This window comes from Phalacrocorax carbo, chromosome Z (genome assembly GCF_963921805.1).
Source record: "Phalacrocorax carbo chromosome Z, bPhaCar2.1, whole genome shotgun sequence".
Taxonomy (NCBI): Eukaryota; Metazoa; Chordata; class Aves; order Suliformes; family Phalacrocoracidae; genus Phalacrocorax; species Phalacrocorax carbo.
Genome location: NC_087548.1, coordinates 26,853,227 through 26,880,674, shown reverse-complemented (window position 1 = coordinate 26,880,674; position 27,448 = coordinate 26,853,227). Strand labels below are relative to the sequence as shown.

Here is a 27,448-nt window from a genome sequence, read left to right as displayed (position 1 = left end):
ACAGAAGTAGTAATTGTGAAACTTAAAAGTATGTAGTTTTTTTATTTAGTGTTTTCTCCTGAAAGGAGATAAAACTAGCCCACAATCACAATTCTTTTAAGCAATTTCTGGAAATATATTCTAGATTATTTGATTTTTTTAAACCAAGAGTTTAAAAGGTAACTAGTATTCTTGTTGCCGAATTTCAATTTCTGTCTTTTTCCCTCTTTTTTTTTTTTTTTTTTTAATGCAGGTAGAAGGATACATGTTCAAGTAGAAAGGAATATGTACTCAAATTCCTCCAGCTTGGGTCATCCACCCTTCACTCCAAAACATCAACAGACTAATTTCTTCAATAAGCGTCCTCTAAATATGCCACCTACTCGTCGCTATCGGCACCAAATTACTGATACTCAGTTTAATTTTCAGAATGCAGAGTAAGTACAGTAAGATTTGATAGCGGGGAATGGGTAGAAAAAGAAAGTTAATGGTTTTCTGAAAAAGTATTTTTGTTTATGGAGGATGTTCTTCACTGTTTTTAACACTAAATTGCATCAAACTTTAAAAAATAGGAAGGTGTCACGTGTAAAACAGCCGTATGATTTCTGATGGTGACCTGCAAGTATGAATGCTCTCCTGCATTGTGTATAATGCATGAGATGCCATTGCACCGATTAGAATTAATAAATCACACTTCACTTTTAAAGGTCTTCAACTGTACTTGTTTACTGGCGAAAGCAGGGAGGAGATAAGAAGGGGAAGAAACATTTATTCTTGGGGCTAAATTTGAAGACACCATAGTGTTCTTTAGGCTCTTAAATTTAACAGTACCTTAAGTTAATTTGTTCGCTAACTTCTTACATTCTGTGAAGAATGACAATCTATCTTTTAATGAAAAATATATACTGAAATACCTCTTCATTTTGGCTAGAAAAGACAGATCTATTTCTTCTAAGGAAAAAATGGCAGAGCTTATGGAGTTTCATATTCACATGGTAGAAAAACTATCAATCCATAAAAAGCATCTTAGTTATTGTATGAGTAACAGTTATGGACTGTAGTCTTTCCAGGGTTCTTCTGAGTGGGAACATTGCAGCTATTCCAGCTCTTATGCTGCAGCCAATGCCTTATATAAATGGCAGTCCAGTGCATACGTCTGATGCGCCCAGGGTATTCCGAGGGAGAAAGTAAGTTCTGTGTGTCTGTGTGTGTGACTAATTCTGGTTGTAATCTACCCATGGTGAAGCTTGCCTAACATAAATTTCTTATGCAACTCGAATTTTGTTAGAAATTGCAAGAATGCTGAATAAAATGTTTTTTTGATGACAGAGGCCATGTCATGGCTCTTCAAAGCTTTTACGTAACCACTTCTGAGAACTTCAGTGGCTTAGTATGTGTAGTTTTTCTCTTCCAACAGCTGAACCTTGCAGAACTGTGACTTACATGTTTTATTTTAATAGTATAATAGACTGTGGTCTGTGTGTACTTGACTCTAAGAGGGTTCATGTCAATAAATTGAGTGTTCCCCTCCTGCTAATTTGTCCAGTGTAAGAGTAAGACTGCAACCTCGATGTTTTATGGGAATTGTAATGTTTTTCTAAGGACGCACTAGATGTTTCTCCTGATTTTCTTAATTATGTGATGCTTTATTTTTCAAATACAAAGTGCTGAATTCAAGCATATATAAGTGTTTTTTTCAAGAGGAATTTTATGGAAGCATAGTTTTTCTTTTAAAAAAACTAACCTTACTTGAATTTATATAACTTCCTTTGTTGCTTTAGTTGCAACAGAAAGAGGAATTTCAGATGAATGTATGATTTTATTTTCTTTTAACATTCTAGAAAAATAACTTCTCCATATCAGTTCAGAAATAGTATTTAATACATGTTTGTAATAATTCTATGAATCAGCTGATAGGACGCTTTATATAATCTGTCTTCAGAACTATTTCCTGTATGCTATTTCTCTTCCAGATTTAACAGATGAAAAAATAAGTACCATTAAATATATGGTATTAAGTTATAGTTGAGTATATAACTATCACATGAACTAAGGAAGTTCCCAGTTTCATGCTGCATGCATTTTTTCCTATTGACCAGTCTGGTGTATGGAAAGCTATGCTGTGTTAGGAGGTTTGCAGTCAGCTAGTTGATCCTTAGATCTTGAGTCAACTCTTCTGAAGGTATTTTTGCTGTATTTTTGTTCATGAGAGTTCTTCTCAGTCAAAATAGGCTGAAACAGCATTATGGTTTGATTTAACATTACAAGTTCCTTTAAGACTGCTGGTAGATAATATTATCAGAACTTCTCTGACTTGAAAACTGAAATAATGACTTGAGGCCTCTTCAGTTAAATTTTTATTATTAGTAATACTATCTCTCCAGGTCCCCAAACTATTTTGATGCCAGCTTTTCTGACTACAAGAAATGACCGTAGTTTTATTAACAGTTAATTCATTGACACATAGTCACATTTTTTTAATTAAAAAGCATGAAATCAAATGTTCATATCTCCATACTGCAACTGTGCGTGATATTTGATGTATAAACAAAAGATGAATGTCCTCTCTTATTCTTTACTGTGGGTGGACCACAGTATTCAACCACTGGTCAGCTTTCAGTACAACTTTTTCTTAATGAGCAGTTTGGATGCCAAGGGGCTGTCTGTAAGACCACTATATGTCTTCAGATATATTTGAATTCCTGTGACAAATGACTTAATAAGGAGATACAGACTAGTGTTTGAAAATGAGACATTAGGTTTATGACCTGTGTAGATTAAACAATTAGTTTGATTTGTCAAATGAATAGTGTGTGTTCTTTTGCCCAGCTTACACAGTTTACTGTCTGTACAATCTGAGACACAGATAAATACTATATTTTGACTGGCTACTGTAATAAGTTTCTTTTTTTCCCCTCACCACTACCAAATTTATTTTATTCATCACTGGGTATTCAGAACTCACCAGTCTTCTCACTGCACTTATGTTGATTTGAAAGAAATCATAGACTGTAAGTATCTTAAAAAAAACAAAAAAAAACCACGAAAAACCCACCAACAAACAAAAAACCCCAATGTATGCTGTCACTACAATAGTATGACCAGTGTTCCAAGCTGTCCTGTTTAACTGAACTTGCTCTTTAGGTTTCAGCTGGTTAATACAGAGACTCTTGTAAAGCAATTGCATAAATTCACTTCAAGGGTAGCTGCACTTCTGCAGTTAGGTGTTCTCTTTTCCCATTCCAGGTTTATTTCGCCTAATATCTAGGATAGACACACCTTTTGTTCTGTAAAACGCTTGTAGTGAAATAGTCACATAATTAGGCATTGGTATTTGTACTTTGTAGCAACTGTCTTTTAATCAGGTTGGAGCTTGCAAACTAGAGGAATCACTCTCCCTCCCTCTCTCCCTCTCTCCCCCTCTTCCCTCCCTCTCTCCCCCTCTTCCCTCCCTCTCTCCCCCAGAAGACTAAGTAATCAATGTGTTTCACATGACATCAAACGGCAGCGGTTTCACTCACCTCGTTCTGAAACATCTGTAGTTAACGAATCAGTGCCTTCACCAGAAGAACGTAGATACTCCATCCTAGGATCAGTGCGTTCTCGACCGTTCCATGCACATTACTTACCAGATTTAACCGGATATGTCCCTCCATTGCACAATACTTTGTTTCCAGACCCTATAGAAACCACGCTCCCAGTGGTCGAAGATCAGGTAATATATTTCTATGCCTGTGTTTTACATACCCCTTCTGAGTAGGGCAGGTCCAATGGTGCTCTAGGAGACCACTAAAATTTTTTCAGCGTTTATTGACAGTATCATGGGTCTCTGTCATTGAGCTGTCATTAGAAGGTATATCAATAAATGTAGCTGCTACTGTGGTCCTATATAGCCTTCTTGTGTATGTGTGGGTTTGGAGCATTTTTAGGGGGTTGGGGTAGTTCTGCTTGTGTTGTTTGGTTTCCATATTGGGAAACCTACATGTCTGCTTCAGCAAGTAGAAGTTGGAGGGGTGGTCCGTTCGTCACATGATTTGGAGCTGGGGATACTCCTGATGAAAAAATTTAAAAAAAAAAACAACAAAACCCCACCACCCTAGTAATGAGAGAGAAGTCCTTTCTGAATAAATAGTTCTGGGCCTGTAAAGATGTCTGCTGCCTCCCTTCAGAAGGAGCTAAAAGTTATTGTCCTAGCTGTTCTCGAATATAGAAGAGGAGGTTATCTTTAGGTGAACAGGAAAGCTGGAACTGTGCTTAATCAAAAAAAAAAAGGCATGTGGCTAATCAGTCTTCATACTTTATCTGCACCAACATGAGAGAAGGTTTTTTGTACAAATAATGCCTGTTGGTTATAGCATATAACAGTGTTGTGAAAGTGAAACAGTTAATACCTGTTCAACCAAAGATCTGACAACTTCTTTAATAGTTTTTGTGGGATAAAAAAAGAAAGCTAACTTAAATCAGGTTTACTATTGATTTTTCTCCCTATTACTGGTAGGCAAACTGTTGGCGTTAGAGATGTCAGCAGAAGATATCTCTGATCCTTTCACTGCTTATTCCCCGAAAGGCTGCAGATACTGATGAGGCAAAAACTATTTTCTGTGGATAGACATAACAGATGAAACAAATTTAAGTTTGAAAACTTTGCAGAAGTTTTTTCCAGGGAGTTGCTCAATATGAATTTAAGTGGGGTAAAACTCTAGACAATGGAATAGGTCAGGTGAAATGATGCTGTATTTCTTTTTTTAATGCAATCTTCTGTGATTCATGTAATTGCATCTCTGACAGGAAAGAATGCTCAGTTCTCTGTATCTTTATTTTTTCAATGTCTGTGTCAAGTTAAGTCAGCAGGTTCTGGAGTTGTTTCAAGCATGTCAGCAACAGACCTGTGATTTGAACAGAAAAGAGCTTTGCAGAACGGAACTCCAGAGAGAGATTCAGCGACTTTTTCCACGTATGTTTTGAATTTGGTTACTTAATGTCAGTTTGAATGTTCTTCAGGTTTGCAGTTCTTCCTTCCTCTTAAACTATGATATGTCACATCGGTTTTTATTCTGTGATTCTTCTGTTGCAGAGAGTAGACTCTTTTTGGTTGGGTCCTCACTAAACGGATTTGGCACTCGTAGCAGTGATTGTGACTTGTGCCTGGTGGTTAAAGAAGAACCAGTAAGTGATTTAAAACATACATACTTAAAACAAATCCTGTTTTTAAAATATATGTGCTTTTATAAGGCTGGATTCATAGAGTCATAGAATCATCAAGGTTAGAAAGGAACTCTAGGGTCATCAAGTCCAACTGTCAGCCTAACACGACCAGGCCTCCTAAACCATGTCCCGAAGTGCCACACGTACACATTTTTTGAACACCTCCACGGATGGTGACTCCACCACCCCTTTGGGCAGCCTGTTCCAGTGCCTGACCACTCTTGAAGTAAAGACATTTTTCCTAATATCTAACCTAAATGTTTCCTGATGCAGCTTGAGGCCATTTCCTCTTGTCCTATCACTAGTGACTTGGGAGCAGAGACCAACACCCACCTCGCTACCACCTCCTTCCAGGTAGTTGTAGAGAGCAAATTCTAGAGGATTCTAGAATAAGATACAAATGGTCAAATCTGTTTGATTTAATAACATCTTTTTGCACTCATAATAGCTATGAAATGTGGGCCCAATAATGTTATGAATCTGAGTTTAATGCTATAAACCCTTTAACCCAACAAAATATTTAAAAAATAATTATTACTTTCACTCTGTAAATGAAAAAAGCACAGCAAAACAAGGAAGTAAATTGCCTAGAATAATGAACAAAATTGTTTAGAGAACTGTAACTCATTTTAGATGCAGGAACAACTTTTAATAAGTACAATTTTAAAAATTTCATTATTTATATTCATAGCTACTAATTTTAGTGAGCAGGCATAAGAAGGAATTTGATATGCAAAATATCTTTGTAGATTTGCAAAATCTTTCTGGTGAGAAAATGTTTGTGAGTAGAATTTAGGTTGAGAGAAAAGATGTAACAAAAAAGAAGTCTAAATAGAGCATAATTTTGAAAGAATTGAAGCATCATTGCAGAGGAAGGAGAGGACACCTTTGTATAAGTGGGGTTAGGGTTTCGTCATGTTCTATGATTTCTGAATGTCTGATATTTCATTTGCATATTGAGTATGAATTGTTCTGACTTTTGCTGCACTAAATATGTATGTAGGCTGTGAAATATGTTGGTATAGACGTCCATGTCTTATTCTGAGAGTTAATTTTATTTGAAAAATAAAGCATGCTTACTTGGAATATCTATATGAGAGATACCAACTTTTTTCTTTAATTTTGATATCATATTTCAGGTAAATCAGAAGACTGAAGCAAGGCATATACTCAGCATAATCCAAAAACTCTTCAGTACCAAACTTTGTAAGTTCCCAAGTACAGTGAGGTGGTAAGATTATTGGCAATTCTGGAAGAAGTATTGATGCACAGTTGCAACTAATTCATCTACTTGTGTCTTGTCTAGCTTCTACTCACAGTATAGTTTGGGAAAAAAGCTATAAATATTTAGTAATGTTACTTTTCTTGGTGCTGATGGGTAGTAATTAGAAAAACATAACAGTTGCCTTGCAAACTAGTGGACTTCTAGAACAGGTAGCATCTAAAAATGACTTAAGAATTGTGGCCCACAATTGGGCAGGTGCGGGGAAAGATTTCTATTTCGGAAACGTGTGTTAGTGAAGTCTTACTACTCTCTTAGATTGCAGTGCTTTCCTGGGGACAATAAGAGTTTGTAAATGTCACTTCACAGTAGACTGTGTAGAACTGATTTTTTTTTTTTTTTTGGGGGGGGGGGAGGGGTTGGGCCTTGATACCAGTGAAATAATTAACTTCAGTGCCTAGTGAAGAAGATATTAGAAGTTGACAGTACCAGCACATATAGGTGAAACAGGTCAAGTCATAATACTTTTAAGTAATTGTTTAGAGTTCCTTCAGATGAAGAATTCACATGGGCATTTCTTGACTTAAACATGAAAGCCTTCTACTTCAAAGAGGCTTTTCTACCATCCTTTGAATTATAAAAGACCCTGTCATTTATTGATATTGATGACTGTGTCCCCTTATTTCTCAGACTTGTGATATGTTCTTTGCTACTCTTTATATTGGTGTTCTGAACAATCCTGCAATGGTAAAAGCAGAAAACTTCAAAATTTCTTCATTGCCAAGTGTGCATACCCAGATTCCAACAGCTGACTTGGAGAGACTTGATAGATCCATTGCATATAGGCATCTGATATTTAATGGCTTATTACTATTGTAAATTGATGTTTGCGTAAGGAGTCTAGAACTTGGTCTGGGTTTGTGTAGGATGCAGATTGTTCCAGCACTTTCTGAGAAGCACAGTGGTAAAATTTTTTCAGGGATCAGAAAGGGAACATCTAAATAAACTTATCTCACTGTTCTTTTTTCCAGGAGGTTGTGTTCTGTGACAGAGCTTTAGACATAATGAAGTTTGTTTGCCAGGGAATAAGAGTATCAGAAAGACACAATGGTTATGTGGGAGTGATCCCTGAAGGTTTTTGTTTGTGCCATTGCTCATTTTTGATGCTTTTCTAGTTCTCTGTTACCTTGCAAGTGCCTTTGATCAGCTTCATTTAATCAAAATGTTCTTTGGAAGGTGAGGCAAGACAAAACACTGCTCATATTACAGCTCCTGTCAGACTCTTAGTTGTGGTATGTAGACCTCTTACATCATCTCTTCATAATCTTAACATCACTGTGGGCATGAATTCCTATACCTAGCCATCTGTTCTTGTGCCTGTGAATGGACGTTCTGTGGATAGAACTGATAAGTTGTTTGAAAATGTTCTCCCAATTCAAAATGAAAAGGCTTTGCCATGTGGGTCTTTCAATTTGGATTTAGGTAATTTACAAATTGTAGCTCAACTATGCTAAGGTTCAGTACTTCTGAAGCAAGGGGGTTGTCCAGTTTTTTGACTAAAGCTTATTTAGGCAAACATAATTGCTGTCATCTGTAATTTCAAAACAGCTTGTGGGTTGTGTGCAGCAGGGAGGTGGTTTCTCCAGACTAGATTTCAGAAGCTAATAGATTAATATGCTTTTTCTTCCCCTCTGGGGAAACGATTTAGCAACCTGCTTCGGTGGAGTCCCGTTGGCACTCCTGCAGGTTTGTGAAGTCAGGTTTACATACTTAGAAATGGCTGTTCATTGTCAGTTCCAGATTGGCTGCTAAATTCTTTTTTAACAGAACTGCAGGGTTTTTAAAGTGATTTCCTACCTTCTACTGTCTTCAGAAATCAGCTGCTGCTTAATCATCAAGGATGGGATCTACAAGTACATACATTTAAAGACAAAGCCTGGAGAAATTGTAATTCTTTTGAGACATTACTTCAACTTGAACCACCATTCTAGATTTGGAACTTTCAAAGGGTTAGCAGTGCATGTATACTGCTGCTGTGGACAAGCAAGTTTAAGATTTGTCTGTACCAAGCTTCTTTAAGAATTGCAATTTCATTCCAGCAATATTCTGTATTTCATTGCGTGTGGTTTTTAACAACCTGAAAGGTATGAACCTTCTTCAGATCAGTATTTTTAAGTTTTGTGCTGTCTAGTTAATATGTATGATGCTATCCTGTAATCTTAAGGTAATGGCTCTTGGACAATACTAGTTAAATATTTCCTTCTTTCTTCTGTAGAAGAAAGACTGCAGCATGTTTTCAACAAATGTGTGAGCTGTCGTTAAACTTATTCCTTGCTTCACACGAAAGAATGCAAATAAACATAGTTTGGGCCAAACATGACAGCGAATGAGGTATGTGCCAAGACGTAGGAGAAACAAGAAGGGGGATGAAAGAGAAGTTGTTATTTAAGAGGGAATTCTTGGGCTGGTTTTATGAAGGAGTTACAGGACAAAAGAAATAAGGAGGAGATTTTTGGTATAGGTAGCGTTCTAGAGCTTTTTAAACCTTTTTCCAGATCATTTCACTTCAGAAACTTGGGAGAAGTTTTTTCTAGCTGCGCCTCTCCTAACATCATCTTCTTGGTTCCTGCACTCTGTGGTGCTCCTGTACATTCCAAAATAAAGGCTATAAGAAGACTGTGATTCTCTGCTCATTTGACCTTAATTCCATGATCAGTTGATAAATTAGGAAGTATTCGAAGCGCAGATTAGATCAGTCTCTTTTAGGTAAATAATCTTCAGAACTTTCAGTGCCATGTCTTGTATACTGTATATACAGTTAACTGTGATTGTTAGATTAATGTTTCATTCTAGGAGGTTTGGGAAGTAGATTAGAAATTTATCTAAGCTCCAGTTTATTTCAGTTTCAGGCTTGCAAAAGGTAACAAGTGTGAGCAAAGAATTTGAGCCCATCAGATCTAAAGTCTTAAAGCAGAGGCTTTTCTGTGTTGTCATTCTGCATCTAGACTACTGACTGAAATGAAGATATGTTGGTTTTTTGAATAATCTAGTCACAGAATAAAGTAGGAAGAACTTCTGATACTTATTCACTGTTTTATGGGGCATTTTATTCTTAAAGGTATGTATTATATTCCTCCTAGAGTAGAGAGATGTGGGGATAGCAGTAATAATCTATAGCAGAAACTACATATTCTGCTAGTCTTTGAAAGTAGATATAACTTTCCCAGTTATTTGTTCAGATACCTGCACATATCTGTTTTTACAACGCTAGCTGACATTCCCAGAACTGTACGCTAAAGCCAGTGTCTTTTAGAAATGTGAAATGTGAATTTGGGGTGATAACTGTTATGAGGTATTGAAGAGAGCATAATCCAAACCACTGAGAGTAGATGTCAAACTGATTACTCTCTTCAGATTCCTGTAGGCAGGATTAATTTGAAAAACAGCTTAGCAGTACTGGGTTGACTGGTGTTCACTATTGTAATAAATAACAGAGATAATTTTCTTAGTTATACAAACTTGAGACTAGGATAGTCTAGCCTAGCGTTGAGACTAGGATATCAGAGTGGAGTCCACCTAATGGTTGTCTATCAGGGAATGTGCAACAGCTAGGACAAGCATGGGAACTTGAACTTGAATGACCTTGAAGGACTATGCAGGTGGGTGAGTAATTTCCAAACATCAACGATTAATTCATCCTGTGCTGGGTTGTACGTTCCTAGATTCCTCATGACTCTGGATTCAGACTTCCGTGGTGCCCAGCTTCTCTTTCTGTAGTATAACCCTATCAATGAGAGCAGGCTACATGTGGAGGATGCTAAATATATTTTTGGCATACGCCATATTTGGGATTAAGATTTTGTACAGTTGCTTAATCTTTTATTCTGTAAAAGTAAAGAGAGACTTAAACTGTACTTAATCAGAAACTCTGCATAAGTAACTTATTTATGAAAAAGTGCTTAGTTTTCTTTGAAGTGGTTGTATTCTTTTTCATTACAGTTGAAATGGCATTTGTGACTTTCATAGACATGCCCAAACTGGAGCATCCGTGTGGAGTTCTTTATGTGTATTTTGGTGTAGCCCCTCTGGTCATAGCTTCAAGGTCACAGAGTCAGTTTACTAAGGCATTTACTCAACCTGTATATATCTCAGAATTCCATATCCTGTGTTTGTGACTGTTTCTTCCCTTCTGTGGATGGTAACCTAATGTACAACAGATTCTGCTAATAGTGTCATCAGTATGAGCCAAGAAAGAGGGTACTAACAGCAAGTTACTACCTTCTAACATCCTCTTTGCTTTGTTTCACCCTGGGAAACATATTGGGAATATGTTTTGGGATTTACTACTAATACTATCAATTTTGCACAAGCATCCCATCAAATGTTGGGAGGCATTTGCTGACAAGGATGCGTTTGAAAGTAGACTGCCACTAGGATGAGTTTGGTTAATGTCTGACCTTCTCACCTGAAAGGCCACAGTAAGGAGAGGTGATTTGCTGTGGCATGAAGATAGATAACCACTGTCGCCTCCCATGTGCTAATGCATTGGCCATCTTTGTCTTAAATTTGATAGTGAAAGGAAAGGGGGCAGAGAGCTTTACATGCTTTATAGCTTCACTTTAAGAGCGTTCTTGGATGTTTCAGGAGGGATGCTTGGATGTGTTGGAAGGTGCAGCTAGAAAGAGGGGACACTTGTGAGGTTGTTCTAGACTGTGCATTCAGGGAATGTGGACTGGAGTTTTAAAGGAAGAATCTTATAAAATTAGTAAATAACTAAGATTATATGTTGTTTTGAGTGCTAGTCTGTGTGTTGCTTAGGATCATAGAATGCATTCAAATCCAGATAAAGGATTACCTCAGATCAAATCTGTCTAAATGTGTATATCCATAAAAGACTTTCAGGAAGTCTCAAAAGAAAAGTAATATTTGTTTTAATTTAATATTGCACAGTAGGATTTTACCAAACCTGAAGTTGTCATCCCAGTGAAATGGAGATGACACTGTTTAATCAAGGTTGCTATTCAAACTGACAGAAAAACCTCTCCCTACCCCCCAAAAAATGTGAAGATCAGCTTTTATTTAAGGTTATTTTTAGCCTGTATTACTTTTAGCTTTGTCACAGATATTTATGCGAATTTCAGGTTAATTTATAGAAGCAAGGGGAAAATGTATGGTGTTAAATATGGGCAAACCAAGTGCTCCTAGATTTTGGAACAGAAGAAATTACTAAAATCATGCTTGTTGCCCACATTTATATCAGGTAACCTATGGGCTCTGCTTTTCCTTGTCTGTTCCATTACTTTCTCATTCAAGATTATGGACAACTACTAAGTATAGACTGAGGTATCATCAAGAACAGGGAAACTGCAGATAATATGGCTGATGCGACACTTTTGGGGAGCTGACTGCAAAGGTGCATTTGGTGGCACTGTACGAGTCTGGCAGAACTTAGTATGTTTGGGTTTCGATGGTCTGCTATTGAGCTTGTGTGTCTATCTATACTGTGTGGATAATCATCTGAGGTGCAGTCCTGTGACTGTATATTTATTGCATGACCTATCATCATTAAAGCAAAAGGCAAATAAAGCTTACCCCATCTTTGATGGAAAGTGTTTTCAGTAACAATTTTGTAGGAAATGTATTTCTTGGTATGTATTTTATCAGTCAAATAGAGTTTTTAAAGGTGTTTTAAGCACAATCAGTGCATAGTGAAGACACAGTTATGTTAATATGTTTTGATCATTAACATGCATAATTTCAACCGTAAGCAAGCTATACATGATGAAAAGGTATGCAGCTCATCATGTGCCTGTTGCTACAATGTAGTGCTGTGCTGAAGTGTCTGGCCACCCTGGATGGATGTGTTCTTGCTCCCTTCTTTTTGAACCTTAGTTACAACTCTGCAGGATTTCTCTTACAAGTACTGCTCAGTGAAAGCACTGTAAAATTGCATTTCTTATGTTTAAATTTCTTATATATACTTCCCACAGAAAAATATTCCATTACTGTTTTTCTCTAATGTTTAGTGCATTTTTCCCATGTGCTTTCCTAGATTGTATTTTTGCTGCAGTTGCTAAAGGTTAGATAGATTAGCACAACCCTTCTGACAGTATTTTTGCGAAGTTTAATAAGCTACTATTTGCTATAAATCAGTCAGTATGACTCCACTTTAGGATCTTATTTTAAGATCAGCATCTTACATGAAACTTAATTGTGTATTTTTCTCCCTTCAGCAAGTTACATTGAGCGACCTCAGCTGATTCGAGCAAAAGTGCCAATAGTGAAGTTCAGGGATAAAGTCAGGCAAGTATTCTGTTCAACATCATTTTTTAGACTCTGACATGGGGGAAGTACTCCATATGTGTACTGTCCATGTGAGTAGTCCAACTGAAGTCATGCTTGGTTTGTGTTGTACTATAGTTGTCTTGCAGATTTGTACAGCTAGTGTGCAGAGGCCGTCAGCTTACTTCCTTGATGGCCTGAAACACCTCTTGTGATTGAGATGCTGTTTAGTTTCTGTGATGTGAATTACTAGCAGTACATCATGTATTTCTGTGGGTTATTTGTACATAGTGGACTCCAGTTGATGAATGGTTTGTGACAGAAAAACAACAGTGGTAAGAAAACTTGTGGAAGATTATTTTGGTTGTTGTGCAAACATAACTATTGAGCTGCTTAAGGACTAATTCACAGCATTTACACTATACAAACAACACTAAAACAAACTTTAGTTTCTTACGATGATGTGTTCTTAATTAAAAAGTCTTTGTTCATTTTAGAGTATATTCTGATGTCTTCTAGGGAGGTATTCTAATGAAGTAGTATTACATGTTCTATTCACAGTGTTGGTACTAATTTAATGACCTTTTTTAGAAGGGGGAAGTAACTGGAGAGAAATGGATGTGTTGTGTATTATTGTAGTCATTGTAACACATGAAAATGAATAATCAAGGGATGTACTAGGACAGAGAACAACGTATTTCTTATTGTGCTTGATAAAAGTATTTGACAAAGGAAAAAACTCTGCAAAGCACTCAGGTTGGTTGGGAGTCGGAGTAATGTTCAAATCTTCCTATATTTATGGGTTTAGATTTTGTAAGACTTGTGTGTCACCTTCATATAATAACATAGCTTGACTATTCTTTGCAAATAGGACTTTGAACAACTCTTACCCTGCCTATACACTTCTAAAATTTTGCAACCCTGTCTCTGTCTTTCAAAAACAAACAAGTCCACTTCTCTGGCCTCTCTTTATAAACGCGTATCACAACGTGTTGTCACAATATACCTTTATCAGGGCAGAAACCCTGCTGTTCCAAAACTGAATCTGTCATGTTTACAATTTGAACTAATAAATATCATCCATTTAAGCTTTTCTTGCATCTGAGATTACACTTGTTAGGGTTTTTGCTTTATACTTTATTCATTTACACCTAATCCCATATTCACTTCTGTACACTTGCCTACTTTTTAAAAAATGGAATCATTTTTATCTAGTAACTTTCTCCTCTAAGTACGGAAGGTTGTTCCTCCCTTGCTTTCTGCAAGTATTAGCTTGTCAAGCTAAAATTTGGGTTATCTTTTTTTTATAGTCTTTCTCAGGAAATAATTCCAATGCTGGCTCTGCTACCAGACAAGCCTGTGTTTAATAAGATTTCTGTACTACAAGGATGCAAAAGCTTCCTCTTCTGCTACATTTGAAGTGCAATTGGCTCTTTTCCACTCCTTTTAGTGCTTTTGGTAGAAATTGAGTCCCAACAATACAAAACCTTTTTCACTTGCCATAATCGAAGCATCTATTAAATGTGCCTATTAAAGTACAAAGTAACTGCAATAGAACTTGCTTAACCAGCGTCTGGTAAATAGTAATCTTGTCAATTGGAATTACACATGCAGCCTGACATAGTTCTTTATATTTGCATATACAACTAATACTCTTATTGTTGTTCATGCTTATTTTTCCTACTGTCAAGCAGTAGCTCAAGCTTGTTTATTTCCCATACTATTATGTACTATGCTCCTAAAACATCTAAGTCATGCTTGATATTAAAGGTTTAAAATTATGTAATATTTTTGATGCAAAGAATGTTTTAAAGTAGTTAGTGATGTCAGAGTTCTATAGGCATCAAATTAATGTGTTTTATCCAGTTTAATAAGTTCCAGGCCCATGTTCCCCTTCAAATAATTCAAGAAAATCTAAAGGAATATTTAGGCAAACAAATGCTATGTGAATGAGACTTTGTTATGTAAAATGGAAGTAGCTGTACGTTGTAGATAGCTACTTCTTCGCCAGTAATAGGCTTTTGTGAGTTGCAGTGTTGCTATAGCTTATTAACTTGAATATCACTTCTTGAGTACTGTGAGTAGATAAGCTCTATATGCAGTATGAAATTCAAACTTTGGGCAGGGTGTGGTATAAGTAAACCATGTAGTACTTGTTTACCTTGTTCTTATTTGTTGTTAACTGTTTTGTGCTATTATTAAAACTGTTTTAGCACAAAACATGCAATATTTCCTAATAAACAGTTTTCATTTCAAAGTGCTTGCTGATTCCCCCTGACCGTCATTGCAGAAAAGAGATTCTTGCATTTTGACCTCTTCGAATTCTCCTTCTCAGTTCATTGGCATGATTTCCTAAACTGATACCTCAGGGAATCCTTCCTGGCATCAAAAATTGTGCATAGTAAATCATGCAATACAAGTTTAGTTGGGAGAAAGATTTGTTAAAAATCCAAAACATACTCAATATATTAAGTTGTCCTAAGTTCTAAATTTGGATCTACACATGTTCTTTATTTAAAACAACAATTACATTTTTATAACAAGGGAATTCAAGTCTATTAGCAATTCAAGTACTATAAACAAAAGTAGAGTAGAAATCACAGTATCAAAACTGTTTGAAAAAAATTCCTAGGGTGTTATCTTGAAGTTATATTTCTCCACCTCTGTCACTAAGTAGGTAATAAATATTCTGAAACTGAGTACCATGATGCTTGATTTATTTTGTTCTTTCCTCCCCAATAGCTGTGTGGAGTTTGACTTGAATGTAAACAATGTTGTAGGAATAAGAAATACATTCCTTTTGAGAGCCTACGCATACAGTAAGTTTTTAATGTATTTTCTTATTTCTATAAACGCTAGTGTTTAAACTTTGTATTTTGGTATTGATAGACTATTAGAGTTCTGTTGAATATAGTAGGTTACTATATATAGTTACCTAATGAGCTGCATTAGATAGCTTTAAGATAACTTCTTGTTGCTCACTCTAAATATATGGAGAAAACTGGTATATAGGCTAAGTATTTTTTTAATTGTTATCTTCTGAATATTATTATATTAAAAGATTCTTCATATTAAGGTCCACATATCTGCTACAGGGGCATCTTCAGTATTCTGCAGATAACGAGAACATTATACTAATGATTATCTAGTGGTATATCTCCAGTTTCTTTTATTTCCTTACAGCCACTGGTAGGTATGTGTGGCCGATAGCTGGCTGTGTCCATATGCTGTTACAGAGTCTTTCCCTGGAAACTCCAAAATGCTGCTCAGTTTTTATACTAACCCCAGAACAAAACTGGTTTGTGTCTCCTCAGGAGTTTGCATTTTAGGGAGAGATTGTGAAACTGACTTCTGAAGGTGAAATAATAATAGCAGCAACCTTGGTGCTAAAGGAAGGTTTTCTTATTTAGCATCATAATGTCATTTGCAGTTAAATACAGGAGTGGACCTCAGGCTAATTCTTCTAGGCCATTTGTGGTTCTTCCTTTACCAACTTCTTCGGTTCTTGTATACAGGAATTCCTTTCTATTTAGGGTAGGAAGTTATCAGTAGAAGTTAGCTTCAGTAGTTTTACTAATATTTCAGTCAGAGTAGTTTCAGTGTTTGACACGCATGTTACTAAGAGAGTCTACAACTTGTCCTGGATCAGCCGTTAACTGTAATTTCATCGTACGTCCAGGAATGTGTATTCCTGGAGAAAGATCCCCTTTCAAGCTATAAAAAGGTTAGGGAAATAATCTTTGTAATTCACGGCTGTAGGTGAGGGGTCACTTCCCCAAGTCTGATATTGATATAGTTGTTCCTAACTTCTGCCACGGATTTCCCGTATTCCTCTCAGCAAATCACTGTAGGGCAGACAAGTCCAGATACAAGAAGAGCAGTGGGAGGGGTCCTAGTGTCCCACCTTTTCTTCCATTCTGCCTTGGTGTCAACTTCTATAAGGTCAGCAAAATTAACTTCATATCTCCTGATTAAGGATAAATACTGTTGTTTTCTTGAGATCAAGGAGTCAGTAGCTAAAAGAACCTTTTCAATCACAAGCCTATCTTCTCAGTGTGCTAGACCTATTCAATAAGCAAGCTATATCAAGCATAGTCAGTCTTGTCATCTTTGGCCCAGAAAACTCTCGGGTGACTTGGGGCAAGCAAAATTATCAGACAGTCTGTTTACGTACTTTTAGAAGTCATATCAACCAGGGTGAACAGCATTAAAAGTATTAGCCTGCCCAGTTAAATTTGTGGCTGAAGGGCTTCACCGTGTGTGGGAGAAGAAAAGGTCAAATTATCTCTCCTGTGGAAGATGTATGGGTCTCTGTGTTGTCTCTGTTCAGAACAAATTCGATGCTCAAGGAAACAAGGCTGGTTATCTTAGTGAGCATGATAAAATGAGAAATATTTCTGTGGATACGCTTGTGTCTTTTTTTGAAATCAGCCCTTCTATGTTGGTGCATAGATGCTGTAGAAGACATCAAAGATGATACGGCAAAGTGAAGCAGAATGTCCACAGAAAATTTAGGTAGATTAAGGAGAGCTAGAAACTGAAGTCTATGCTGTTGTGTTATCAATTGTTTGCTTAAGGAGGCATGTCTGCAATTAAAGCAGCAATTGATGGTAGGTGTTTTTCAATTAGTGGAAGCTCGACCTTTGAGCAAATGACACTACTGACGATTTTCTTGAGGGGTTGCTCAGAACATATAAGGCATTGCAAGGCCATCATAAGGCACTTGACTGAGCTGATGGTCTGCTTCCACGTATCTGCAAATAATAAATTAAGAAAGCTGCAAGGTCCCTAGGAGGTGGTGGTAAGTGACGTCTCCCTACAACACATTACTACCTTAATTACAAGGCTGTCTATATTCCCCAGACATTCAGATGAACCTACCTGGAATATAACTGTATTTATATCTTTCCTCATGAAAAGCATATGTCTTGATTTAATGAGTACTGTATCCCACATCTCATCACCATAAAAAGCTATTGAGGACAAGGCAAATTTAAAATTAATATTTGTATACAGGGCTTACTGCTTTCATGGATCCTGGGGAAAACTTAAGAATGTGCTCTGTGTCCTCCAACCAGGAGAATTATTTTCCCTGTCATCAAAGTTTATATAACCTAAATAATTAAAAAAAATTAGGTGTGGTCTGTTCTGACAGCAATGTTAATTCAGGGAAAATTAGTACAATGAACTGGACTAACCTAACAATAGAATGTTAACTACTACATTTACTGTGTCTACTTGAAGGTAGAATGTGACACTGCTACATTGACTGATGCATGCAGTTTTGCCTTATCTGCAAATTACCTGGCATACCCCTTGTAATGTGTCTGTGGATCTTACTGTTAACAGTATCTTACTTATCTTTCTCTCAAAAGACTGCTTCCAAATGCAAATAATTTTTTCTGACTTTTGTAAGATAGATGGTAGTTGTAGAATGACTAAGCAAATTCTGTAAAATGATTGCAAAAAGTAACCTTAGAATACAAGAGTATCACATTGATCAAATAGAAACAAATGTTAGTTGATTGCTGTCTGGTTAAATATGCTTTTTTTGAGATGTGTTTATTTTGCTTGCAGTTGAGAATCGAGTTCGTCCATTAGCAGTTGTTGTTAAGAAGTGGGCAAGTTTTCATGACATAAATGATGCCAGTCGTGGTACTTTAAGCAGCTATACCCTTATATTGATGGTTTTGCACTATTTACAGAGTAAGTATTTTTTTAACATGTTGAAATTGTCCCTTTTGAGTTCATATTTGTGTAGTTTTCCTCTTTAATAAAATTAAACACCATGAGGAGTCATCTTCCACACAGAAATATCTGAAAATAAAGTGGGTTTATTCCACTTAATGCTACATTTTTCTTTAAGAAGTGGACCTCTTCTCTGGAGGCTGAGTTCCCAGCCTTTTATGTTTAAAAGGTAAAAAAAGCTTACTTTTAAAAGGTAAAAAAAAATGTACCTGCAGGACGTTATGTAACTATAAAATAAACTCAAGCACTAGTTAACAGAAATCCACCTTTAGCAAAGGGGAAAACCTAAACATAACAATTTCAGTGGTTTTTTTTCCGTTTACCCTTTATTTTTTGGTTTACCCTTTTTGTTTTGGTTGGTTTACGCTTCCAAGAAAATTCAAAGGGACAACAAATGCTGTGGGGTCATTTTTCTGTCTTCTGGTGAGCAAAGGACTGAACATGGAGGACATCTATATGCAAGAATGCAGTACCACGTGGTTAGGTTTTTTCTACTGATTACTGGTCTAAGGTGACAGATGTCAAAGATGATTAGAAGATGGGATATGTGATTGACAGTGGTAGCATCTTTTCTTGTGACTTCACTATATTGAAACGTTGTACATCTGTATGGAGCTGGAGAGCTTTACATGAGAAACTAAGGATCCCTGTTGAGAATTCAAGAAATCCATGCAGTCCAGAAATGTTTGAGGTATAGGTTGAAATGAGCTTATTCTTCTAGTTCTTTCTTTCCTTATAGGAAGTCCGTGTCTGCGATTTTTGTAGTTTGCAGTTCATGCTTAAGACTTGAGGATTATAATTTAAGATACCATTTAGCTCAGTATGAGTTTCTTGGTTCTTTATTGGGAGATAAGTGGCTTCAGAAAGGAAGGCAAGGAACCCCTGAAGTGTACATCTTGTGGAGTAACATGCCTGTAGAAATATTTTCTTAATTCCTGTCAATTCATGTACAGACTGTATTTTGCTGCTTGCTTTCATTCTACACCTTTGTACTAATATTTTTGTAACACCCTGATTATTCTTGTTCATGTTATTTTAATGACAACTGATTCTTGACATTTTATAGAGAAGTAATTCTATCCCAGCCAAAACCAGCACAATCGTATCTGTGGAGAAATTGTGTAGGCTCTCATTTTAGATTTTTCCCCTTTGTCAGTTTGTGTAGGTTTTAACTTTTTTTTTAAATCAGGTAGAAATATTGTTTAGCTCCTCTGACAGCTTGCTTAGCCTGGAGTACTTGCTGTAGAGTGGGTAGCTATACAAACTCTGTACTAGGGTGGAAAGTTTTTTATGATAGTTGACTCAAGCTGGTAGCTGGCTTTCAGCTGAACAGTATCTATTGTAGAGGACCTGGGAGGCCATTTGAGTATTTGGGATCCAGTTGGCTGGGTTACTTCTGAATTCTTTGACTGTGTGCTTGTTAATGTACCAGTCATGAGGGCAGTAGGACATAAGTTAGTGTATTCAGTGCCTGTGTTTTTTTAATCTATAACTACTGTGGTGGAATTCCATAGATTTCTTTGTTTCCTGTGGAAAGAAATGAAAATGTGGCCAAGGCTGTTGTCACAGCTTTGAAACCATACTGTAGGTGACTGCTTCAGTGTAGATCCTTAATACACACGTGGGAAAAAAAATCATTCAAACAAAAATGTTGATTTGGAGGAAATGAAATGACAATGAACTTAAAAATGGCAAAGTGCTTATTAGATACAAGACTGAAAATGTTGGGAACTACTGGATGTGAAGATTGCTATGCAAAGGTGAAGCAGAAGCAGGAGAGGATAAAAAGTATTTTTACATGGTCTAGCAATTAGTGACCACCTTAACTGTGACTTGATAAGTGTTTGATAGTGTAACACTTTTAATGGAAACAGGCCTTTTCATTTGGAGATTTATTCTCCAAATCTATTTTGACTGTATTGCAGTTACTCTAGAGACTGTAATGGGTGCTGTGTGCAGTCATGGATAGCCAATTACTGATCTGTGTATAAAAGTAACGTACAAAAGGAAGGAGAGTAGGAGTTACAAGGAAGTTCTAATATGTAGGCTGGCCAGCATGTTAACCGTGCGAGCATGAGGGCATTTGCTGTAGTCTCTTGTGGCAGCTACCACATCTGTCTAGGGAAGGGGAAAAAAAGTTCAAATCCTTTTCACACAAAACTGGGATCAGTCAACTGCCTGGGAAGGATCAGCAGTCTACAGAGCAAAGAGGAGCCTTTCACCTTTGCTTCATCAGCCTTTTCTACTAGAAAACTGGAAATTCTCCAAGATGTTGCAGAAATAAGATGCTCTTGCATATTTCTAAACACCCACAAATAAAATGAAAACATTATTAAAGCAGCAGTGATCATATTCTTAGCAGTCCTGCTAGTTAATGTAGTATACTCTCTGAAGGTGTCCCAAGCATGTTCTGAGAATCCTGCTGTTCTGATTCTTAGTCCCTCTGGAAAAAGGATTCTGTAACATCTCATCCCCTGTGAGACCTTGTCTGAAGGCTGAATGAAGTCCCAAGTGAAAGTCCTGTGTACTGAATTTATCATTCTCCCTAGTGAATGGTGTAAGCTAATTGTTTAAAAAAAATTGCTGAAGACATGACGTTAAAGCTTTAGTATGAGTGCTCTAACAGTTCTGTCGCTGCTCTAAGGCTTGAGTAGGATGTGAATTCTTTGGAATTTTTTTTCAGTCTCTCTGTCGGACTGCCTAACCTGGGAGATAAGTTTTTTTCCTGTTATTTGTATTGTGCAATAGATGCTCTCCCCATCCATGACTTTCATGAAAGTTACAATTTTGTTCACTTTGTGTTTTTATTATGCTAATGTCTGCATAATCTTTATAACCTGTTTGCTGTTTAGTAGACCAGCTAACAGCATTAGACTGTATTTATGTATTTTATGGGGATTTTGCGAACAATGCCAACTAAGTGTGTTGGGCATTTTATCTTTAGGTTACTTTTGGAGGCTCAGTATGTAGTACTTCGCAGCTGAGGAATGTGTACTTTTGCAGTATGTGGAGACTTCCTATGCTGTGATAGAATCATATTGTATTAGACGTAGGAAAAAAGAGTGACACACTGATTTTTTCCTTTAGGGGATCTAGATGAGTTTTTTGTAGCTATGAATTAATATGAAGTTTAAAAGTGAAGTCGTACCCAGCTGCTATAGAATTTTTATGTCTCGTACAAGTAGTAGTACCTTAGTAACGGTTGCCCTTAGCTGAATTAACTCCTTGTATTACCATATACAAAACAGAGTAAGAAAGATCTGGTGAATAACTTTTATTTTTACAAAATGTATGAAAGTGAAGTTCTTGATAGATGATTTTAAGATGGAATTTCAGTCCAACCCTTTGGTGTAGTTAATATGATATTTTTTCCAGTGACTTACATGAATCACAGAAACTTTAAATTTATTTTGCAGCCCTACCTGAGCCCATTCTTCCATCTCTTCAAAAAAATTATCCAGTAAGTGTTTCTTAAGATTTACTACGTCACATATGTGTATGAATCTGCTTATCTAAAATATATGAATTCTTAGATATTTTTAATGCATTAAATTAAACACAGTCTGTTACCCTGGTCATTGATACACTAAACATAAGTGTGAAAAAGGTTATTTACTGCTTGTGATAATTTCTTTAGTGGAAACAGTCTGTTATATATAAGATTTCACACACAGTTGGAAATGAGTACTAATGAGAGCTGTTGACTTAATGCTCTTTATGCTGGTCTGAAAATGTCCCTATGTCATCTGTAACTTTCTGATTCTTATTTCTTAATACGCTAAGTAGTGTTTTTTGCATCCATTTCTGTACCTTCCCACAGCTGCTGAGCTGCCTGATATTTCTGGGTGCAGAGAGTGAATGATATGTTTACTAAGGAAGCTTTTGAGATCACTCAAAAATTGGCTTCAGTCCAACAAGAAGACAGCTTTTGGGGACTTTGCTATTATGTCCAGATCATACTCTGTTGATTTCCAGAGAACTCTGTGAATCGGCGTGCTTTGAGCCTCTGCAGCATTAATTATTGAGACTTAATCTAAAGATTACCTAGAAATAAGAGCTACCCTCCTAAATACTTGTCTGGGGACAAAAGAGCTATTGCTGAATAGTTCTATGCTATAATTTACAGAAGTTCCTCAGTTCCTTCCTCCTTACCTTTCCTCTCACATGTCACTTTTTAAATTTTTCTTTATTCATAGTTGCCATAGTTTATGCCCCAGTCTACATATGGTTTTTACTGTTGCTGATAATTGTGCTGAGGTAGTATCAGAAAGCCATTCTTTTGCATATATTTCCTGTAATGCTGAAATGGGAGTATTTGATGGCACTATATCTCAGGGAGGAAATACTGTGGTGTCAGCCATTTTTGGTAATTAGAATAATTGACATGCAGAAGAAAGCTTTGAGCTACAGTACACTGCAGTTTTATTTCTATTTTGTAAACGTGCTTAGGGATACCTGTGCTAAATTTTTATGGTCTCTATTTTTTCTTCTCATTTTTTACTGTGCTATATACCTTCTAATTTCTTCATTATTAGTGCTCAAAAACATTTGAAGCTGTTTTTCATTTCTTGTAGACTTAGCTTTGTCTGGTAGGGTTCTTGAGTTGCTATATTTGCTGATTATGTTTACTTAAAGCTCATATGCTGTAGTATTTTCTGTTTGGTGTATGTGTAGCATGTAGTTTAAAAAAACAACTAAGAATTGGTAACTTTTGACTTTTCTGTAATAATGCATACATTTATATTGGTAGTGTATGAACTGTAAAAAGGCCTTCAGAGCAGTGTTACAAATATTAACAGCTTAAATGATTAAAGCAAAAGTATACAATACCATAAGCTGGAAAATCTGATGAATTGATACTAAATGCAAGGTTTTATCTTGTGTCGTGTAAAAGTGGTAAATCACTTGCAGGTTCCTGTCTTTCTAGAACACTGCTGTAAGAATAGCGTTTTTTTACCCTGATTCAGTGTAGATTGTAGTGGTGGTGGTGTTCTTAGTTACCCTGCCTTTGGAGAATGGACTAAATATTCTAGGAGTGCTAATAAAATAAAAAGAATATTTTATACATGCTTAGTATAAAACCAAATCAAAACTATGGATTAAGATTTTTTTTTTAATTATGCTAGAAATTTGAAAACACATTTTTGGTCTACTGTCTCCATTAAGAATATGATTAAGTATTTAAAAATTGTGAATGTTATAATTTCTAAATATTGATATTGCAAAGAAATTTAAAATGAAAATGTGAAATTTGCCAAAACAATTCTGGTCTTGTAGCTTGCAGTAATAATTACAAAGCACTGGCAAATGTCAGTATCCAAAGAAACCAAAGAAACCTTGTGCTTGTAGCTTGTCAAAGCTCTGTCTTCCATCCTAATACTACACGTATATCTGCAGCTCTTTCTGCAGCCTGAAATACTTACACACTGTGGAGGAAACTGCTTGTTTTGAATTGTAGGTGCCATGTAAAAGAGAGATGTTTACCTTGAGTGAGAAACAAAAGGCAGATTCGGTGACTCAGTATATCCCCGTGTCGCTTTCCTCATGAGCTGTTACACTGCTAATGCTAAATTCATTTGTTGTGACTCTTCTACAGCTTTCTGTAGGAATGGGCATGGATTGACTTTCACTCTAGTATCTGTCTGATTACCTTTGGGCTTAAAACTATGTTATATACTGTATAACACAGGAACAAATGTTCCACCTTTAGATCTTTATATGATGTGTATATGCTTTTTATGTTTGTCTCCATGTTTTTGGTGTGTTCTGCTGGATTGTAAGCTGTAAAATTCTGAGCTCTGCTAACTATTATAATAATTTATATGCAGTGTTGTATCACGTGAGAGCAAGACTTAAAATTTTCCATAGCTGAAGAATGGCCTTTTTTTTGCAGAAGGTGTTGCACAAGGTTCCAGGAAGTTTTGCTAGGATTGGCAAAAGGGGGCAGGAGTCCCAAACTTTCCAGTCCTCCTGGTTTGATTGCTAACCATATTTTTCTCAGAGGAAGCACTGTGGGCTGTGAACGTGCAAACAATATTACAGTGTATTGTGCTTCCAGTGATACTCTAGTACTATAAAGTTTGAGTCATGCCTGATACTACTCTTTAAAATAAAAAGGACTGGGAGGGGAGATACAGTAATGACTGAATAGGTTCCCTAACTTACCTAGATGTATTTCTTTATTTGAATGTAAAGCTTGCTCTTGTGTGTTTTGGATTAATTTCCTTAAAATACACAACACTGATGTGAAATGTAGTATCCTGGTTTTAAAAATTGTTTCTCTGGCAAGAGAACATATGCTTTCCGCCATGTACCCCTGTCTCTCAGAAGAACCTAAAGGATGCAATGGGCACCAAGCAGTATAGCACATCTAAAACCATGTTAATTTAGTCCTGTGTAGATTCCTTTTTAAGCTGCCAATAGTGACTTTTGTTTATAGCGAACCTGGCTTTTTCTTTTATTCCCCTCACCCCCACACCCCATCAGCCTGCTGAAGAAAGGCATACTTCAGCTTCAACACTGTATGTGTGTATTCAGCGTTTTTGGATAACTCCTTTGTTTTTTTAAATTTTTTTCTTTCAGATAGGTTGGCTAGAGGGGGTGCTGCTGCAATCTTTGAACTCATTATGTGGGAGGATGCAGGTTCATATTAGAGCCAGTGGGTTTCGTATGCAATTTTAACTCTGTGCTGTGGGAAAAATAAATTGGCCCTTCCTTCTGGATCGTTTCTGTACCACAGTTACGGGAACTTGGCAATAAATGCATTAGCTTCACAACCCTATCTCAGTTCAACTGCAGCCAGCTCAGTGCAGGCTACCTTACTGAGCTTCTGCTCATTTGGTTTACTAGCATGTAAACGCAAGCCTGGTTCAGAGATTCTCCCATGTTAAAATTCTACAGTAAACAGAAGGCAAGAAATGATCTGGGACGCTCCTGGTCAAGATTATTCTACCTGAGTTCAGGGGGAGTAACTAGTATCTAACAGAGAAGCACAAGAGAAAGAGTACTTTTCTAAGGGTGTAAGTTGTCCTTGAACTTCTAATAAGCAAACGATAGGCAGCTTTTTTTCTGTGAAAAATATACACACCTAGATTAAGGCAGTGTGTGTGCGTGTGCATGTGTATACATACTCTCTGATTTTATTTTGACAGGAATCTTTTGATCCTGCTACGCAGTTGCACCTTGTTCATCAAGTTCCATGTACCATTCCTCCTTACCTCTCGAAAAACGGATCAAGCCTTGGAGATTTGTTAATAGGCTTCTTCAAATACTATGCCACAGAATTCGAGTAAGTAATAAGCTCATCTTAGTGTTCTAGAATATGCAAAACTTTGATTTCTTCTATTCAATATATCAACACTTTATAACCCTTGAAGAGAAAGAATAGTAGCAATGCTGGAGTGGTAACTGGTGGAGAGGGAATGGGTGAAAAGGCTAAAGGGCCACAGGAATGCTGATAAAGAGTGTCTGACATCTTTAGCTTAGTCAAGCATCCTATCCTGTAAAACAGCTGCCAGAAGTTAGAGAGGTTTGTCCTTTAAAAATAGCTGGGTTTAGTTATATTACACTACTATAAAACTGGTTATACATGTGTGAGAAAAATCCGTTCTTAGTTGTAGTTCAAGGTATTGATTGCGATATTAATTATTTGGACCTTAATAGCTGTGCTTGTCCTCTGTCACCCTGAGTCAATGGAAGTGACTGACCAGGTTGCTCCTTACTTTGACTATAATATACATCAATATAGGCCACAGCTAATGAAGAATTCTCCCGGATATAATTGGTTCACTAACAGTGTTGGTTTGCTGGAATCTGAGTTTAATTTTGGCATCTGGACTTTCTTGTAGAAGAGAGGGAGAAGCTAAAGTTTTGAGGGCATCTGAAAGCTGTAGATTACAAATACTTTGCTGTATAAAATATCAAAAGCTTGTATTTCAACAAGCTTAAATATCTTCTGAAGGACTTGTTTCTCAGGCAGTTGGTTCATACATGTTGCTGTCCTGTGTATGTGCATCCTATCCATTTCCTCGAGGAAGAGTAAAATGTAACTGCTGGATACTCATAACTTTTGAAGTGTTCATATTTTACTACGACGTAAGAAGTGAACAATCATTAAATCTTCGTAAGAAAACATCACTGGGGTTGAGCAGATGAATCAATGCTGTCACCAGCAACTGTTATTATCTCAAACCCTTCAAGCCCCGCGTTGGGCGCCAAAAATAGACTGGGGTTTTTTTGCCTCAGCTGACAACTGAACACCACGCAGCCGCTCGCTCACTGCCTCCCCACCCCTGTGGGATGGGGAAGAGAATTGGACGAGCAAAAGAACTTGTGGGTTGAGATAAGCACAGTTTAATTATTACAATAAAATAATAATAATAATGATTATGATAATAATGACAATGTTAATATAATAAAATGGAAAAGGAAGGGAAAGGGGAAAAAAAGGGGGAAAAACCACAGAAACACGAACGATACAACCTCTCACCACCCGCCGACTGATGCTGCCCGTCCCTGAGCCGCAATTGCTGCCTGCCTCCCCCAGCCAGCTCCTCCCAGGTAACATACTGGGCATGACATTACATGATATGCAATATCGCTTTGGTCAGTTTGAATCAGCTCCCTTAGCTGTGCCCCCTCCCTCCCGGCTTCTTGCGCACCCGGCAGAGCACGGGAAGCTAGACATGTCCTTGACCAGTACAAGCGCTACCCAGCAGCAGCCCAAAACATCTGTGTGTTATCTCAACATTTTTTTTCCATGCTAAGTTCAAAGCACAGCACTATACCAGCTAGAGTGGAGAAAATTAACTCTATCCCAGCTAAAACCATGACACTGTGCAAACTAGCAGAGATTTTGTCCAAATGCAGGAAAAATACTTAACTTTCTGGTTTGGGTGCTTGTGAAACATAGTCAAGAGCAGATTTCTGCATGAATCAGTAGCTGGTCCAGGAAGACTTTTTTCTACTTGCTGTTAAGACATGCAGGATACACTAAGGGGTATGAAGACTAAA

The 27,448-nt window shown here is 36.9% G+C and overlaps 1 protein-coding gene across 5 annotated transcripts in view; it reads left to right on the top strand.

Moving 5' to 3' along the window:
* TENT2 (terminal nucleotidyltransferase 2) overlaps positions 1-27,448 on the top strand; it is a 40,735-nt gene that overhangs the window by 2,459 nt on the left and 10,828 nt on the right. For 3 of the 5 annotated variants that reach the window (XM_064438661.1, XM_064438659.1, XM_064438660.1), the window contains 11 exons: positions 233-416; positions 1,041-1,166; positions 3,445-3,694; positions 4,819-4,933; positions 5,054-5,145; positions 6,324-6,390; positions 12,640-12,709; positions 15,431-15,507; positions 18,266-18,394; positions 21,853-21,896; positions 25,588-25,724. In XM_064438661.1, coding sequence (XP_064294731.1) covers positions 265-416; positions 1,041-1,166; positions 3,445-3,694; positions 4,819-4,933; positions 5,054-5,145; positions 6,324-6,390; positions 12,640-12,709; positions 15,431-15,507; positions 18,266-18,394; positions 21,853-21,896; positions 25,588-25,724 — 1,259 coding nt within the window. In that variant the 5' untranslated portion in view covers positions 233-264. The remainder of the gene's footprint in view (positions 1-232; positions 417-1,040; positions 1,167-3,444; positions 3,695-4,818; positions 4,934-5,053; positions 5,146-6,323; positions 6,391-12,639; positions 12,710-15,430; positions 15,508-18,265; positions 18,395-21,852; positions 21,897-25,587; positions 25,725-27,448) is intronic. The other 2 variants (XM_064438663.1, XM_064438662.1) reach the window with 2 other exon arrangements.